The following is an 18,249-nucleotide window of genomic DNA, read 5'->3' as shown; positions in this document are numbered from 1 at the left end:
CTTTACCTTTAATGTCCTACTTTGTATGATTTCTTTCAGAAAATGGTATATGTATGAATAATAATTTTGAGTAATAGTGGCTATAATAGCTGCCAGAATCTCGTTAACTGTTTTCAGGAAGGAATGCAAGGAATCATGTTTAATCTTGCTTCATTCCAGAGCTTAGCATTTCATAAAGTGGGCATGGAATCTCGACTCCTAAGTGGGAATGCTGCCTACAAAGACGCTGGTCCCTGCACACCCGGGCGCTCCTTCCTTGCACAGCAACGGCACGTGACCAATACCCGAAGGAATCTTTCTGTTAAAGTACCACCTGCAACATCAGATTAAACCACAGAGGATATTCGTGCACTAAAGTGTCCTTAACTTATTTTGTAACTTTTGTTTTTAACTACCTGACGAAGAGCGTGATTGTGATGCTGGGCATCAGCTATTTTACATCTGAGACCCATAAGGCTGGTAAATTTGATTTGGCCAGCGATGACTATAAAAAGCAACATATGTCAAATTACTTTTCTTGATTTTAAACAGATCTGAGGTATGTGTCGATAAGCACAGCTCAAAAGGAGTTTTATTTGTCTTCATAATGTATATATAAATACCAAAATTGGCATCCTATTTAAAATTCTATTTAATGTTTTAGTCTAGGATGTGTACTGATTTTAGTTGGAGTACAGTTTTATGACGGTCATCAGCACAAAGAAAAGTAATCCTCGCCCCCCACCCCCCACCCCCGGACCTTCTGCTACGTTACAAAAATAACAAGGACCAAATTAGAAAATCCATCATTATTTTTCAGCATTCATGGCATGAGGGATTTTTGACTGCAAGCAAATTGTAACCAAAATGATTTACTAATTTCAGGACTGTCCACCTAATGCTGCAGTTCTGCTGAAGTCCATTCAAGCTTTATTGAACTCCCATTCAGTTTTGTAATAACTACTGGGGCTGCAGTCCAAACACCCCTTGGGGGGGGTTGGAGGGGGGAGCTAGGAGTGTCGTCAGTGGGGTCACTGGCCGATAGAAAACCCTGAAAAAGAGTGTTGTGGGGAGGACCTGAGCCAGTTGGCCTGGAAGGAACTGGAATCCAAGCCAGCCACACTGCCTTGATGTGACATCATTGGGCCTGGTGAGGACTTAATTACTTCACCAGCCCCAAGCTGAGACAGCTCTTTGCCTGCTGGGCTATAGATATAACAGTGGGACTGCTACTCCATTAGGTTCTGCTGCCCCCTGGCCAGGGTTTGGACTGCAGCCTTAAATCGCCATTTTATGTAATGAAAAGGATTCAGGAAAGACAAAATGTCTATGTATTTGCACTCAACTAGCGATGTCTTTATTTTAAAAAAACGTAAAATTACAGCCTTTTTAAAGGTTGCAAAATTAACCTTGACTGAAGTCTCCTTAGTAGGTTTTGAGCCCAGACTACTGAGTGGTGTGTGTTTTTGTCTCTGTCGTGTAATGTCCTGCTCATGCAGGGATGCAGTGTGTTCAGCTGTGGCACAGTGAGAGGAAGGCTCTGATCCTATGCTGCTCCTGAGGATTGGCTGCAGATGCCCCAGACACTTGTGTGTCTAGCCCTCCATTGTGGTACGGCTAGGTACTGGGTTGAGCTCCAAGGGAGTAACTTAATGGCATTAGGTAGACATCATTTGTTGCTGTAACTTTTGCAGAATAAGAGCTTGAAGTCTATTCCAGAGAACGGTGAGTCGCTGGAGTAGGTTACCTAGTAAGAAACTGCTAGGGTTGCTTTTAAAGCCTTCCAAAATGCTATTCACATTTAAAAACTATCATTATCAGGTCAGAGAACAAAAGCAGTAGGGAAGATTCTCACAGTTGTTTATGTGTGCTGTTTACTTGGTGCATCTGATGAAGTAGACCATTGCACTTTGTGTTGCAATTAGCCATTTTGTAATTTTAAAAATTGAGGCACATTATTATTTAGGCCGATAGCAGTAATTCCAGACACAAAGAGCAGACTTAATGTTCACAGGGTGGAATGCATGGTTATTTTTCAAGGTGGACTCTGTGTTTAAAAAGTTACTTGCACATGGGCCAGAATTATGTTTATAAAATGTAATGCAGCCTTGAAAATTACTGCAAATAAAATGAAGTCTGTAATTTGAGTTGCAGGGTTTTTTGGGGGGTGAGGACTAACATAATCAATAACTGCAGCTTAGACTTTAAATTTTTTAGCATTTTATTAAAACTGGCCTAAAATATCTGACAATGTGACTACAGTATTACATGCTTTTGTGTAGAAACTGATACTACAGATGTCTAACAATTCTGTCTTTTAATGACGTGCTATACTTAATACCAGCACTGTAAAGTTATAGTGTGCTACTGTCTGAGCCTTCAGTCTTTCAAGCTGTTTTTCAAGATTTCATGTCTGTTGACTACCTCCTTGGTATGAAGCTCTTACTGTTCTGTTCAACCTGCTGACTTGTGGTTTTGGTAGCTTTTCCCCTGGTCTGAATTTGTAGGGAGAAATGGTGAATACAAATTTTGTAGCATGTTGCTTAATGTTTTGATACTATACTATATTCTTGTAATCAAATATGGTCGCAGTGAGTAGTCTCCACAGATAACAATTCACAAACATAGGATGCTTTTCTTCAGTGGCTTTAATTTATAGTGTGTTCTGTATGACAACTACTGCTAGTACAGGAAAGTCAACATCACAGCCCCAATCCAGCTCAAGTTAGTAACGACTAAAGCTGCAGTCCAAGCGCCATTCCAAGTGGGCATAGTTTGTGCTGTACATTCTGTTGTAAGCAGTGATTTAAAAAAAAAAAGCCAGGACTGACTAATTTCTATGGGACTTGGTGTCAGCTAACTTGAGCAGCTGAGTTGGATGCTAGCTGAGTCAACTCTGCTGTATATGTGTCTTGGTACTGTCTACCTCCATGTCAAAGAGCCAGAAAAATATGGCTGTACATTATCTTAAATTACTTTTCTGTGGTAGTTTGGCATTGCTCTATTACAGTGATGGCCAAACTTGGCCCTCCAGCTGTTTTGGGACTACAACTCCTATCATCCCTAGCTAACAGGACCGGTGATCAGGGGTGGTGGGAATTGTAGTCCCAAAACAGCTGGAGGGCCAAGTTTGGCCATCACTGTTCTATTAGATGGAAGAGAATGATGGTGGTAACATTATTTTTAATTACAAATTCCATGGGTTGAAGCCAGTCATGTCCCCTGGCTGATGGAAGGGCCTTGTGAAAGCTCCTATGAGTACATGGGAGCAGAAGTTTATTTCCACATATTCCTCCTTCAGTCCCCTATGCCACTTTCAAGTACTAGTCCAAAGGACCTCCCAATCCTCTGGAGGGATTGCAGAAGGAAGAGGGGAATCTTAAGTCTCATCCGCCCTCACTTTCTGCTCACAATCTACTGCATTAAAAAGAGTGTTCTGTCAGCAGAGGGCCACATCCCATGTAATCTTAGAAAGTTTGAGCTCTTTAACAAACTAAGAGACAAAGTAGATATGTCAGTGAATTCAATTAGACATCTATGGAAGAACTCGATGGGGAGGTTTTTTTTGCAGAGAAACAGATTTACTGCCATGTGTTCTTTTTAGTCCCAACTTGTTTAAGAAAATGTTACCACTTACCATTTTGCAGCCATCTTTCAGAATGCTGAACTTCACAAGGATTAATCTAAAAGGAGAGAGAGAGAGATTTTTCAGCTATCCTGGTAGAATTGTTGCTAAATTGTGCCCATTGCCACCTGTGTGACCTGACCATTCACAGGCTATATACACAGCTTCTAGGCTTGGCTGTTTGGCCAGAGGAAATGTGTGGGCAACCCCTTTATGTGCATATTTTCATGCTACTGGATTGCACTGAGTGTCCATGGAGGCATAGCAGCTCAATCATTGCACAGGTAAACTTGTGAATCTGCAGCCATAGCAATTTTATGTAATAATTGTGTGCAACTGAATTTGTGGGTGAACTACTTGGTGTTTAGTTTCTAAACTTAAACTACCTCCTTTGAGTAATAAAATTCAGATATTTGATCACCAGCAATTGAATTCAGAATTTTGATTCTCCTGGTCTTATTTAACTATGAGTTGAGTTAGTATCTCTTGTGTTTTGCTTACAGGGCAACACTATACATGTCTACTCAGAAGTAAGCCCCATTGAGTTCAATGGTACTTACTGTCATGTATGTATAGGATTGCAGCCTTAGTGTGGAATATTTCTTTGATTTGAACATAATGCAAAGGAGTTACCTATCTATGTTAAGTCCTTAAAATGTGCTGTGCTTAGATGGGATGAAAATGTTGATGCATACACACTATGACTGAAAAAGCAGTCTCTCTAATAAACTAATATTAATTGATGTCAGATGCACTTAATTGAGCTGATGGAGACTTGCAATCACCCTTCATCTGTAACTCTTCATTAATTAAAAATGTAGCGTAGAAACTAGTTCACCAAGTGTTGGTCCTGCAAAACCTTGCAGTCATATTTTAATCCGGTTTAGGCTGCAATTACTGCTTAGTAAGTTGTACAGTGTTTGGCAATCATTGACAAAACCTGTCACTACTCCCACACAATCTCCATTCCTTTCAGTGGGGATTGTGTAAAAACCTCAAGTGGTGCTTAAACACTTTGTTCCCTGTATTGATTGCATGCTTATTTTCATTAGAATAAAAGCACTTTGTTTGTATAACAATGTATGAATTGACACTATGGCTAATTATGGGATATGTGATTTCACCAACTTTTAAAAATCATGCATACATTTAGACAAGTTTCTGTAAGAACGCGACCAGACTAAAACATGCAGTAGAATTAATGAAAAGTTTTAGTTCAATACTGCTTTTACTTTATATTAATAAAAAGTGTTCTTTTCTACAATAACCATTTGCTTGGATTCACATAATTGTAAGCAATACCAATGTTTTTTCTTCAGTAAGGATAAATAGCCTGACTTTGAGTTTTCTGTTAGACTTGCCGGGGTCTAATCTATTTGACGTGTACAAGTCTGATCCTGTGCAAAGCAAATGGGCTGTATAGAAATAGAGAAAGAAATTGCACTAATTTGTAAACATGGTTTTACTCTTGATTCAAGAAATATTCTTTTATATTCACATTAAAACCTTTTGACATTAATTTTGTGGTCTCTGGTTATTTTATCAGCAGAGTCACCCTTTGCGTTGCAGTCTTGTCAAACCCACTGCATACTCCTGCCACCTGCAGCCTAATGTTTACCCCCACTCCCAAAACTACAAAACACACTAATTTGTGAGAGCTGCAGAAAATAAGTATTTTTAAGCACCTCAGAAGCACAGTATACCAATAACTGTAAACTTTGTCATGTGCCTCCTTTGTATTGAATCCATGTATCCTACAGGAGCTTTACACAGCAACTAAGTAGATCATAACACATGTTTTCTTGTTTTGCATCAAACAAGATGGCGCCATTGCCATTGGATGAATGCATGTGCCATGTTATCTTGGGTCACTGAACCTCTGTTTGTGCATGCACTCACCTCTGTCAGTTCTTTGTAGCCTAGGTTTCTACAAGTGTGATGCAGTCCCTCCACACTTGCTCTCCCACCTAAAATGTGGGTGGTTAAGCAACATCTGGAATAAGTTATGTAGCCAGCTTCTGAGTAGCCAGAAACTTGTTGTAGCTGCTAAGCCTCTTTATAATGTCACCATGACTCATAATCTGCTTGCAGTAAAATGTCTTAATGTTTGAAACTGCTAGCTTTCTACAGAACAATTAAGCAAGCACAGACAAAAATCTTGGCTTGAATACAGAAAGCACTGTGGAGCTATTCACCACCCTGTGGCGGGGAGGGGGGTGGAATCTGCTGTTACAAAGGCTGTGATACTGTTGCTCCTGAGCAGAATTTCCCGCTCCCCGGTCAGTGATACAGGAGGCATGTAGTAGCTTGCAAACAAACAAAGGAATGGGTGCGTAGAAACCTCTGTTACTTTTCCAGCTCTGCAAAAGTCAGACCCATTGCTTCATCCCCCGGGCAAGCAAAAGGCACTACAGTATATCTCAATTCAAGTACACATTCTAACCAAGCAAAAGCTCTCCAATTTGAACAGCCCAGCCAGTGAGCAATGTTGCCTGGAGAGGGGCATAGCCCAAGGGTGGCACAGAACAAGCAGGAGAGCCACATCCAGCCCAGGGGTCTGAGGCTGCCAGCCCTGGACTTCCCTGCAGACTGGAACAACAGATTGGGAACACAATAGCTGTATTCAGGCAAGCATTTCACTGGCAGGCAAGGGATATTTCCCTACATACCTGGAGATAGAATCTGGTGCCTTCTGCATGCAATCCAGATGCACCAGCACTGAGCTATGGCCATACAGTTTCCATATAGGAGGACACACACACTTGTTTTTAGTAGCACTAGCATTTGAACTCTGCAGTCCTGTCCTACAACAGTGTTCTCATTAAAGTAGGGCACACGGTTTCCATGTTACATGTTAATACACTAATTTGAATGCATGCTGAAGTATGCGTGAGTGTCTACGAGGTGAGATGTAGTGATTACAGCAAGAGACTTTATTGAGCAAACAGAACAGCAGCAACAGGGGCAAAGCAACTAATAATGTACGTATTTCTGAAGGCCTGGGCCACTCACACTCTCAACATGATTGGCTGTCTAAACCCCCAAGCTGCGAATCGTAACTCAGAGCTTAAGAGCCAATGCCAGTAACCCAAACCCTGACAATGCTATTTGATTGGATATCATGTATCGAATCAGAACAGAGGGGCACAGAATCCTAGTCCGGGCCACTGAGTACATAACACAAACTTTCTGTAAACTGCTTGGTTTTTTTATGATTAAACAGTATATAAATCCTGTTTAATACATAAAATCAGAGAAAGCAACTCAGTACTTGCTGAGAAGGAGAACTTCTAGCAGCTCTACAGGGGTCCACTACACTTTGTAAATTGTACAGTGGTACCTCGGGTTACAGACGCTTCAGGTTACAGACGCTTCAGGTTACATACGCTTCAGGTTACAGACTCCGCTAACGCAGAAATAGTACCTCGGCTTAAGAACTTTGTTTCAGGATGAGAACAGAAATTGCATGGCGGCAGCGCAGCGCCAGCGGGAGGCCCCATTAGCTAAAGTGGTACCTCAGGTTAAGAACAGTTTCAGATTAAGAATGGACCTCCGGAACGAATTAAGTTCTTAACCCGAGGTACCACTGTATACAAATTTGAGCATGCTCCACTGGACAGTTTGTTCCAAGCGAGTTAGATAAATTGCTCTGAATGTTGAGAATGCTTATTTTAAACGTCACAAGAGTCTGCTCCGAACAAATTGTATAATAAATATGTCAGCACTGATAAATTACAGTGTTTGTGTGTATTTTGCTTAGCATGTAGCACTTGCCTCCTCTCCCCTTGGATCGTCCTCAATGCACTACAAGTTTGATTCCTACATTGCAGGGGGCTGGACCCGGGGGAGCCCTTCCAGCACCACAATTCCATGATTCTAAGTAACAGATATATAAACATCTAGCATGGCTAAGTAAAGAGTCCTTGACTTCCACAATTTGCTGCTTTGGAGAAGAAGAGCTTTAAAGTCTTATTGGACTAAGCAGCACCCTAAGCCTACTTATTAAAGAACTTATTAAAGAACCTTTTATTGAGGGTGAAAGAGGAGAGCGCAAAATATGGTCTGAAGCTCAACATCAAAAAAACGAAGATCATGGCCACTGGGCCCATCACCACCTGGCAAATAGAAGGGGAAGAAATGGAGGCAGTGAGAGATTTTACTTTCTTGGGCTCAATGATCACTGCAGATGGTGACAGCAGCCACGAAATTAAGAGACGCCTGCTTCTTGGGAGGAAAGCAATGACCAACCTAGACAGCATCTTAAAAAGCAGAGACATCACCTTGCCAACAAAGGTCCGTATAGTTAAAGCTATGGTTTTCCCAGTAGTGATGTATGGAAGTGAGAGCTAGACCATAAAGAAGGCTGATCGCCAAAGAATTGATGCTTTTGAATTATGGTGCTGGAGGAGACTCTTGAGAGTCCCATGGACTGCAAGAAGATCAAACCTCTCCATTCTGAAGGAAATCAGCCCTGAGTGCTCACTGGAAGGACAGATCGTGAAGCTGAGGCTCCAATACTTTGGCCACCTCATGAGAAGAGAAGACTCCCTAGAAAAGACCCTGATGTTGGGAAAGATGGAGGGCACAAGGAGAAGGGGACGACAGAGGACGAGATGGTTGGATAGTGTCTTCGAAGCTACAAACATGAGTCTGAACAAACTGCGGGAGGCAGTGGAAGACAGGAGTGCCTGGCGTGCTCTGGTCCATGGGGTCACGAAGAGTCGGACACGACTAAACGACTAAACAACAACAAGCCTACTTACCTGGGACTTTCGGGTAGACATGCTTAAGCTAGCACGGCATGTCTGTTTCTAACTAACCATGGTCACTTTCAACTGACTACTGTTATCATGAAAAGACATTGGTAATTGGAACCAATGGGCAATAAGAACAAAAACTGAGGAGGTAATCCTGCTAAACCTACTTAAAATAAAACAGCATAAAATATGTTCCCCCACCATAGCGACAGAATGCACACACCTTGTATGGCAGGGGGGGACAACGTAACTCCCAGCCTAAAGCGAAGGCTTAACATCACATCCTTTGGAGCCTGGAGAGCAAACTTCTGAATCAGTACAGCAAAGAAAGGGAAAAACTCGGTCCTCGCCAACTGCTCTCCAGGGCAAGCTCGCTTTCCTAGCGGAGAGGGAGAATAGACTGTGTTAGTGGAGAGCTACAGTGAATCTCATTTTGCCAGTCAGGCAAATGGGAACACTGAACAGCTTTGATAATTGTTTCTGGGATTTTGGAATAGACACATTTCAGGTACATAAATTTCTATTGTGTGTACGGATGGAGGGAAATTCAATTTTGCTTACATTTAAATGGGAATCTACCTAATTCGTACTTTTCAAACCAGATTGAAGAAATACAAATACAAATGAAGGAAAGATCTCACCAGCCTTGAAAATTTAAACTTGAGAAATTTTAATCATTTAATCATTTAAATAATTGCCCATATTAAAAAAAAAAAGCTGGTTGCTGCCTTGTCCAAGCAGATAATTGGCTTGTAGCTCTGGACCTTTTCCAGGACAGAGTTAGAGGATAAAGTAAGGTTACCAGATTTTTTTAAATGAATCCAGGGACACTTTAAATAAGTAAATTAAAATAAATTAAAAAATTAATAAATTTTGTGTGTGTGTATAAAGTTATTTTAAAAAATTAAGAAATAATATCTTCTCTTCTGTGGTCTCCTCTGTTGTGCAGCCTACAGGCTTACTTGGGAGTAAGCATTAGCAGAAACCCCTTCCTCCTGCTGCTGCCCTGCCGCCTGTGGGTGTCTCCTGCACAGGCATCAGGGGAGTTTGAGAATACGACTGTGGGATAATCACAGAATCACAGCTTTGGAAAGGACCTCTGAGGGGCATCTAGGTCAACCACCTGCAATGTAGGTACCTCAACAAGAGCAGCTCCTTCCTCATGAGCAAGCAGGAGAGACAGGGTAGCTTGCAGAGATGTCATGCAGGGAGTCTTCTTCCCTGCACCTCAGCTCTGCCGGTCCAAAGAGTAGCCTTGCCTCTCTGGCTCAAGCAAGCAAGCAGGAGGAGCAGAGCTTCAGGCTCTGGGGAGGGTCTGGAAGTCCCCAGGCATATGATTAATCCGGGGACATTACATGAAATCCGGGGACCTTCCGTGGATGGATTTTGTCTGGGGACAGATTGGTAAATCCGGGGGCTGTCCCCGAGAACCAGGGATGTCTGGTAACCATAGGATCAAGGCAGAAGTGGCATGAAAAACCTACTAATGAAACCTGCAAACAACCACCCTATCTTTAAAAGCAATTGTGGGTACAGAATTGTTATAAATAACTGTTGGGTAAAATAGATCCTGTGTTCAGAGGCAACACATATCTGGATACCAGATGCTGGCAACAAACGACAGTAGAGGCATCTGTCTTTGTGCCCTGTTTGTGGTCTTCTTGGAGACATCTGGCTTACCAGTCTAAGGATGCTAGATTGTGGGGGGGGGGGCATCTTAGCCTTAACCTGCAGTGAAGCTCTTACACTCCTATACAGTGCAATGTTGGGCTAAATTCATGCCATGATTCCTCATCCTTACCTTCCATAGTTTCAAATGGGGCTCCTTGGTATCTATATGTAGCATATTACCCAGAAAAGAAAGAGGCCTGGGCCCTGGGGGGAAATTCCTTGGGTGAATCTGTTTCTTGCAATCAGCAATAAGTAGAAATGTAGCCAGAAAAACCAAAATGACCTGCAGGGACAAGGCCTCCCAGAGGACAGAGAGCAGCTGGAGCAGCATCTTCAAACCCTTCTAGCCCTCCTTTGTCAGAATGGACTGCTGTCTGTCGAGGGAAACCAAAATCTCATGCAGGTAGAGCAGCCACACCTGCCCTCTTGGGCTAACGTTCCTGTAAGAACTGAGGGCAAAGTTTCCACACATCATTATACATTAGGGTTACCAGATATCCCCGGTTCCCGGGGACAGTCCCCGGATTTGCAAATCTTTCACTGGAAAAATTCCGTCCCCGGAATGTCCCCAGATTTGCAAATCTGTCCCAGGGAAATGTGGCAGCAGCAGCCCGGAGCCAGCCTGGTAGCGCAGTTGGTTCTGGCTGGCTTCAGGAGCTGCTTGCTGCCGTGATGCCTGCCATTTTTCCTCGCCTGTAATCCCCATATGATGTGTCTTGTGTGCATATGATGTTTCTTGTGAGATCTCCTGTCCCCTTCCCCCTTTGTTTTGACTGATAGGGGGAGGCTTGGGAGTCGCAGCCTGCCAGCCATTGCCTAGTTTTTTTAAAAAAAAACTGTGCATTTATGTTTCACAGGGTGCGAAAGAAGGGCTTTGCACCTTTATACAACATGCATGTGTGCTTCGGCCCAGGGTCTTTTGCCTCACCATCCCCACTGCTGACTCCCTGTTGTTACTCAGCTTCAAAAAAAAAAAAAAAAAAGTGTCCCCGGATTCATTGAAAAAAATCTGGTAACCATATTATACATCATGCCCACAAAGAGAGATGACTTAATGTGTAACTCTTCCTAGGGGGAAGGGGGGAGCGTAGCTTTCTCAGTCAGAATATTTCCTTCTTGTTTTCACAATTCTGCGGAAGAAAAGTAAGTATCCTTCCCGACATTTCTAGAATTCTCTTCAAAGTCTGTGCCCTGTGCATAAATAATTAACTTCTGCCGTGGAGTATGATCCTGCTCCTGAGACCTTTGGACTGATAGCTTGATAAGGGGTCAGAGGAGTCAATTCAATGGCCTTCTGTTCTGCAGAGGTTCAATTTTGCCTCGGCAGGCCTGGCTCAAGACATCTTGCCGCCTGAGGCAAATGAGAAAACGGCCCCACCGGTAGTCAGAGGTAGACTAGCCCTGAAACCAGGAACTCCATTTCTTCCCCTCCAAGCTCAGTGAGTGAGGCTTGCTAGGTGAGATGCACACCTGAGGAGCTGAGCTCAGCCAGGGGCCAACGATGTTCGCCTGCCTGCCCACTTGCCTCCACCCATCTCACTGCCAGCCAATGTGCCTCAGAGAGCTTTGTGTGCTTGCCCAGGCCCCAGGCCTTGCCTGCCCAGACACCTGATTGCCACAGTGGCCAGGCACCTGTCCCTGAGTCCCTCTCAGCGCGGCCAAGCAGCAGCTGCATGTAAGCATCCAGACAGAGTGGAGCAACAAGTGGAAGAGGAGGAAATGCTTTCTTCTTCTTCTTCGGGTTGGCAGAAGAGCATGCCTTGAAGTTTCCTTGTCGTGGGAGTAGAGGCCTGCTGTTCGCTAAAGTCTTCCTGCTATCAGCACCTCCTGCCAGCATATGTCACCTCACACAGACCAATGGTAGGTTTGGCCCTGTGCCTTGGCCACAAACTGACTAGATCAAGGATTGAGAACTTGAAAGAAATTAAAAACTTTTACTATCTTGCCAAGCCCCTGTCCATCTGTATATTCAAATGTTGGCTGGCATCCGTCTGTCTCAGAAGACAATGGAGGAGTGCGCCTTGGGGGTGAGGTCAAGCTATTGGGAGGTAACAGTGGCTGCTGTGGCTGTAAAGATTGATGTGGGAGAGACATGTCTTGTTGCAGCTGGGGCAGATGAAAGCGTCCAGTTCTGTTGCTTCAGATGCACCATGGCGCTTCTTTTCTCTGCACTCCTTCCAGGGGTCATTTTTCCTCCAGTCCCTACTATGGATACACGACTTGGAATATAGGGGAACCTGTTGCAGAGTAGCGATATTTAGCAGCTCAGAAGCTAAATCATACGTAAGACTGACTCCCCTTTAGGAATTAAAGCATTGACCAGACCCTCATTAAATATTCTAAAGCTTTATTTGCAGAACAGATAATAAAAAGAAAAATATATGCAGAATATTTACAAGACACATGCTTATCCAAGCATGGGCGTAGCTTCACTTAGTTGCAGAGTACTACATCTGCTTGGTTAAACATTCAGTCGAACTATGCCTCTCCCTCTTCCAGCTTTCCACTCAACCTGTACTTTACCCAGGCTGCACAGCTCTTTGAAGAGATGGCTTTCAAGTTCCAGCATTCTTCAGCTCAGCTGCCTTCGGAGAGCTCTCGTTAACTGATGCATTGCACTCTCTCTCTCTCTCCTTCGTAGAAAGAAGCATTCGCTGCTGTACTCCCAGCAGCGTCCAGAGAGGATTTCTGACACTGTCTCCTGCAGGGTTCCTAACAGATTACTCACCCATCTTCCAACGCTGTGTCATCACAGTGAAGTCACACAAAACATAGCCTGTGACCCAATACTTCTTATGTGACCAAAATTAACCAACCCCATGAGAGCTACTAGGGAACATACTAGAATTAAATATTTAACCACTCAAAACTCAAAGTGCTTTCTGTAAACACACAACAGTACACATTTACCGTATTTTTCGCTCTATAACACGCACCCGACCATAACACGCATCCAACCATAACACGCACGTAGTTTTTAGAGGAGGAAAATCCGTTGGCATGCCACCGTAGGCATTCCCTTGATAACACGCACAGACATTTCCGCTTACTTTTTAGGAGGAAAAAAGTGAGTGTTATGGTGCAAAAAATATGGTATACATTCCCATTTCAGCAAATTAAACCACTATACCCCCCAAAAGCAAATGGCTGCAATTTGATTTTTTCCCAATTGCCCCATCGCGCAATAACTAGTTTATGAGAAACATTCTCTAGCAAAATGCTATATGCCAGAATTTAAGATGCCAGTAAATCAGATCCTTCCAAGCTTTCGTTATTGTCCACCCAGTCACAAGAAAAAGGTGAATGATAAGTTCCTCATTCTTTAAAACCTTATTTGGATCTTTGAACAGATTCAATGGTACCAAACTTGGGGTTAAGGACTGCATCCTGTTGCATGATTTTAGAAATTTCTAGAAACAACTTCTCCCCAAAGCATTCGACCCTCAAACAATCCCACCATGTGTATCAATACATGCCCACCTGGTGACAAACACACGCAATACATGGGGGAAGAAACTGATGCACTGTGGGCCAAATGCTTGGGTGTTAAATTCCAGCTGTGTAGTAAAAGTAATTCCCTCACAGAAACAAAGATTGGTTTATGAGGTGACTTTCCCCACAACCCTTCCCCGTCTCTGTCATCTAGGGAAAACTGCAGTTTGACCCCAGCACATCCACCTACAGTGCTACCCAATATAATTTTATAAAGAGCTGAGAGTCAACCTTTATCCACACCATCATTATTCAATAATATTTGTTCAAAGGGCTTAAGACTCTGTGTTCCTTCTTCCACAAAACACTACAGCAGAGGTTGGCTCAGGACAAATATGCATCTTGCCCAAGACTCTCCAAGAAGTGCAGGCACAACAGCCCCACTAAACAACTGCTTCAACTTTTTCAAAAGGACTTTGTAAAGCTGCACTCAGTAGTACTGATAGAAAGAGGGCATGTCTTCAGAGTGACATTGCTGCTTGCCCTGTGAATGACAGCAATGCATGCTAAAGTAGCCTCAAATGTTGCTGGATTACAGCTCCAATCATCCTTGCTCATTGATTAAGCCAGGTGTGGATGATGGGAGTTGTAGTACAGCAACATACAGAGACCCATGATTGAAGAACTCTGCACTAAAATGAAAAGTCAGCCCAAGAAAGAAAGGTCTTCCCAAATCCTGGTCCTTACTTGTTAAGATATTTCATGTTTGCAGCTACAAGCTATTTCTATCTAAATCCCTCTGAGTAACAAGCCGGTAGTCCCAGTAAATGGTCCATCTTTTACAATTGTTTGTGTTCCTTTTAGCTTAACAGAATAGAGCCCAGCTGTGGAAATTTCACTTTAGAACACCATTCATTAATTAGAAATGAAACAAAGCTACAAAATCAGTCAGTCTTTAGCAATTGCTATGCTTATAGCAGATGATGTTGCAGTATAACGTGGAACTAATACTCCCTTGTGGTTTAAACTTGAAGTTTCCCACTAACAGCTAAATTGCCACTTTTAACTATTTTCATGGAAATCACTTTGCAGATTCAGTTTTAACCTTGTTATCCACTATGTTTATTGAATCACAACAATAATGCTTCTGAAAAACAATACAACCTGTGGAAAATACATTGACTACAATCCAACTCTGAGCAACCTGAAAGCAGAGATGAGCGCCGCATCCCATTGTCAAATTCCACTGGACTTAATCATCCAGGGGTCCTTTACCTTTTTACCTTACCTTAGGATATTTAGAAGAACAATTAAACTTTGCATTTTGATTTTATAAACATATGCTGGGCATTCCATTAGATTTTTATTTTCAGTTGTGAGCACACATATCCTTACAAGGAAAGCAATGCCTTTTTCTCACCACTGCTAGGGCCAGCATAAGCCTACAACCTCCCAGGAGCCCCCTATTTCGGAGCCCCCCCCCCAGCAGCAGCACCTACCAGCTGTCTTCCTCCTGGACAAGACGCATCAGAACTACACAGGAATATGCGTGCTCTACGCTCTTTTGAACTGGACCAGTGTCAGCTAGGGGACCCCACCATTGTCTTACCTTCCTTAAAGGAAAGGGGGTAAAAGCAGCAAGCCATTTGTTCTCTCTCCCAAGGAAAGAGAGAGTAAAACAAGCAACACCTGCTTCTATGCTTTCAGCCAATCTGAGATGTTCGGGACACCTGGTGATAGAAACACCCCAGGGTCCTAAAGAGCTGCTAATTCCAGTTGTCTATGTTAACTTGCCTGGACACACCTGAGACAAGTATTCCCTAGAAACTGTTCTGTGCAAATAAGTAGTGGGTGGGTGGATGTCAAAGTCCAGGCACTCAAAGAGAATTGCCTGGATAGTTAACTGACCTTACAATGTACACAAGTCTACTCAGCTAGATTAAGAATGAAGTTGAAACATTGAAACTACTGCATTGTGAGGGAGGAAAGGAAAACAGGACTCTTTGTCTAGTTTCACTTCTTGTTTGCTATCTCCGCTCCACCCCCTCATTCAAATTCTGTTATTCAAATCAATCAGGATTAAGCCAAAGATCTGTTCCTACACCAGAAATTAATCCTACTTATTGAAGAAATGGCAATAATGTAAAATGAGCCCTCTTAGCGGGAGAATGCACATATCTGGTATGGCAGGGGAGAAAAAGTCAGACCCACCCTAAATTCACAGCTTAATGTCACATCTTTTGGAGCCTGGAAAGTGAACTTCTGAATTAGGGCTGTGAAGAAAATGAAGAGCTCGGTCCTTGCCAACTGCTCTCCCAGACAAGCTCGCTTTCCTAGAAGACAAGGAGGAAAAGGCTGTTTCAGTGGAGAGCTTTTGCTACTGTGAAGAGTGGCACAATTTAAACAACACGGGCAGACCAAATAATTTAAAAAATAATTATGTTGCTGCAAAATAAATATAGAAGTCGGTCCTACTTCCTAGTCAAGCAAACATTGAACAAATATGATCATGGTTTTACTGAATTTGGAATAGATATATTTGAATTACATAAATTTATCTCATATGCAGTTTTGGAGAAAAAACCCAATTTGAATTATATTTTATTAGGAATCTACCTAATCTGCATATATCTTAGCTAAGGGTGTGGGCAAACAGTTCCTCAAGTTCAAGATGGAACTGGGTTTCTCTTCCTTGGGGAAACTATGAAAAAATACATCAGCTGTTGTCCACTTGTGGAGCACCTGTGCCACTTATGGCACCTGAGAAAAATGTCTGCAAATATTCCCTCAAAAATCCACATGGCTTACTGGGTGGGGGGAGAAGGGGAAGAGTATAGAAACACCATTTTGTGTAACTTCACACCTCCTATGGTAAGGTTACCAGACACCCCCCTTTCCCGGGCACAGTCCCCGGATTTATAAATCAGTCCCCTGACGAAAACCTTCCTATTTAGTAGGAAGTTGAAAAGTGTCCCCGGATTCATTGAAAAAAATCTGGTAACCTTATCTATGGTAGCCATTTTGTGACTTGCATCCACAGTAAAGGTAAAGGTAAAGGGACCCCTGACCATTAGATCCAGTTGTGACCAAGTCTGGGGTTGCAGTGCTCATCTCGCTTTATTGGCTGAGGGAGCCTGCGTACAGCTTCTGGGTCATGTGGCCAGCATGACTAAGCCGCTGCTGGCGAACCAGAGCAGCGCACGGAAATGCCGTTTACCTTCCCGCCAGAACGGTACCTATTTATCTACTTGCACTTTGACGTCCTTTTGAACTGCTAGGTTGGCAGGAGCAGGGACCGAGCAACGGGAACTCACCCCATCGTGGGGATTCGAACCGCCAACCTTCCGATCAGCAAGCCCTAGGCTCTGTGGTTTAACCCACAGGGCCACCCACGTCCCCTGCATCCACAGTACTTCCTCCCAATCCCAAATGTGACCACAGGCCCCAATAGGGAGGCGACCCCTGTAGTACACCAGGCTCCAAGCAACCAAGCCATCATCATGCAGTCTCTGTTGCAATTCTAAGGAGCCATGGATCAACTTTTGTTACCTGCAGAGAATGGCAGGAATGCTTCCCTTTTCCTGAACTGACCATTCTCTAGGAAATGACCAGGATTAAACACATTGGGTGTTTCCCACTCATCCTTGTCAAAGTGCAGTGAGGTCAAGTTGGCCATCAAGAAGCTTCCCTGACAAAGAAGAAACAAAGAAGACGGCAGATTAGAACGAGCAGAGAAATCTTTGTGTTTAGATCTGTGCAACTATAGCTGTACTAAGCTTCCTAGATCCAAGTCCAACTCAGAAATGATGTTTTGAAAACACAGGTTAGATTTTAAAATATATTCAAAGTAGGATAGGAAACACCAGATACCAGGTGTGGCAGTTTGGGTTATTAGTAATGGTCATTAAAAAAGAAACTAGCTATCCATGCAAATGGTACAGACTGCGCTTGGAATCCATTTTTGCCAGGGGTTGGAAAGAACCAAAAGTCTATCCAGCCATAACCCCTTCCCTCCACTCCAGATCTTGATGTGCCCAAAGAACACCCCAGACCCTGCCCAGTGGCCATGCTGGCTTAAGCAGAAGGAGTTCAACAGCATCTTGGGAGCAGCACACTGGCTATCTCTGACTTAGAACTTTGGCATCAAGTTTTCACATCTCAAGAGAAGAGGAAAGGCTTATGAGAAAGGTGTATCTTCTTAATGTTTACTTTGGGAATATGAAACCCAGCCAGTGTAGTGTCCTTTGTTGTCATCCGAGGCACATTTAAAGGAATAATGTTGCTCATTCTTTGAATTTCATGCACAACTGCATTGGTGTATGGCATTCTGTCCCTGTCATCCATCGCTGGCTGGCGAGACTGGCCAATCACAGAATCTATTTCCGCTTGGACTTTTGCTGCAAATAAAAGAAAATCTCTCATCAACACAAGGATAGACTTTTTCTAAGATCTGTAGGGATGGCCCATCTTTAATATTTAAGGGATTTGAGCAGACACAGAATTGATACTCCTTAAATGGATAGGTAACCAAATTTTCACTTATTGCAATCAATTTTCATTTGGACCAGTCAGCAGAGTATCCTGTTATTTTAGGAAAGGCCCCCATGATCTGCATCAGCAAACGAGGATTTAGAAGTAAACAAAAGAATATCATCTGTAAATAAAACCAATTTGTATTCAACTGAATTATGTACTACTCTGTAGATCTACTCATGTTGCGCAAGCTAAGGGTTCCATGTAAATATTGAAAAGTAACAGTGAAAATGGAAATCCTTGTCTAGTTCC

The 18,249-nt window shown here is 43.0% G+C and overlaps 2 protein-coding genes across 9 annotated transcripts in view; one reads left to right on the top strand and one right to left on the bottom strand.

Moving 5' to 3' along the window:
* Nucleotides 1-5,123, top strand: part of HOOK1 (hook microtubule tethering protein 1) — a 31,534-nt gene extending 26,411 nt beyond the window's left edge. For 2 of the 6 annotated variants that reach the window (XM_083621260.1, XM_083621261.1), the window contains exon 22: nt 160-5,123. In XM_083621260.1, coding sequence (XP_083477386.1) covers nt 160-330 — 171 coding nt within the window. In that variant the 3' untranslated portion in view covers nt 331-5,123. The remainder of the gene's footprint in view (nt 1-159) is intronic. The other 4 variants (XR_014549798.1, XR_014549799.1, XR_014549800.1 and 1 more) reach the window with 4 other exon arrangements.
* LOC310765790 (cytochrome P450 2J4-like) overlaps nt 1-18,249 on the bottom strand; it is a 29,421-nt gene that overhangs the window by 4,492 nt on the left and 6,680 nt on the right. Inside the window, exons 7-10 of one of the 3 annotated variants that reach the window (XM_083621286.1) lie at nt 17,674-17,861; nt 17,014-17,152; nt 15,676-15,797; nt 3,617-3,662 (exon numbers count right to left, since the gene is read on the bottom strand). In XM_083621286.1, coding sequence (XP_083477412.1) covers nt 3,617-3,662; nt 15,676-15,797; nt 17,014-17,152; nt 17,674-17,861 — 495 coding nt within the window. Of the gene's footprint in view, nt 1-2,790; nt 3,663-8,513; nt 8,741-14,963; nt 15,798-17,013; nt 17,153-17,673; nt 17,862-18,249 lie in introns of those variants that run through there. The other 2 variants (XM_083621285.1, XM_083621284.1) reach the window with 2 other exon arrangements.

Source organism: Podarcis filfolensis (assembly GCF_964270895.1).
Source record: "Podarcis filfolensis genome assembly, chromosome: 6".
Taxonomy (NCBI): domain Eukaryota; kingdom Metazoa; phylum Chordata; class Lepidosauria; order Squamata; family Lacertidae; genus Podarcis; species Podarcis filfolensis.
The sequence above is the reverse complement of the archived record's forward strand: the minus strand, read 5'-3'. Positions and strand labels throughout refer to the sequence as shown.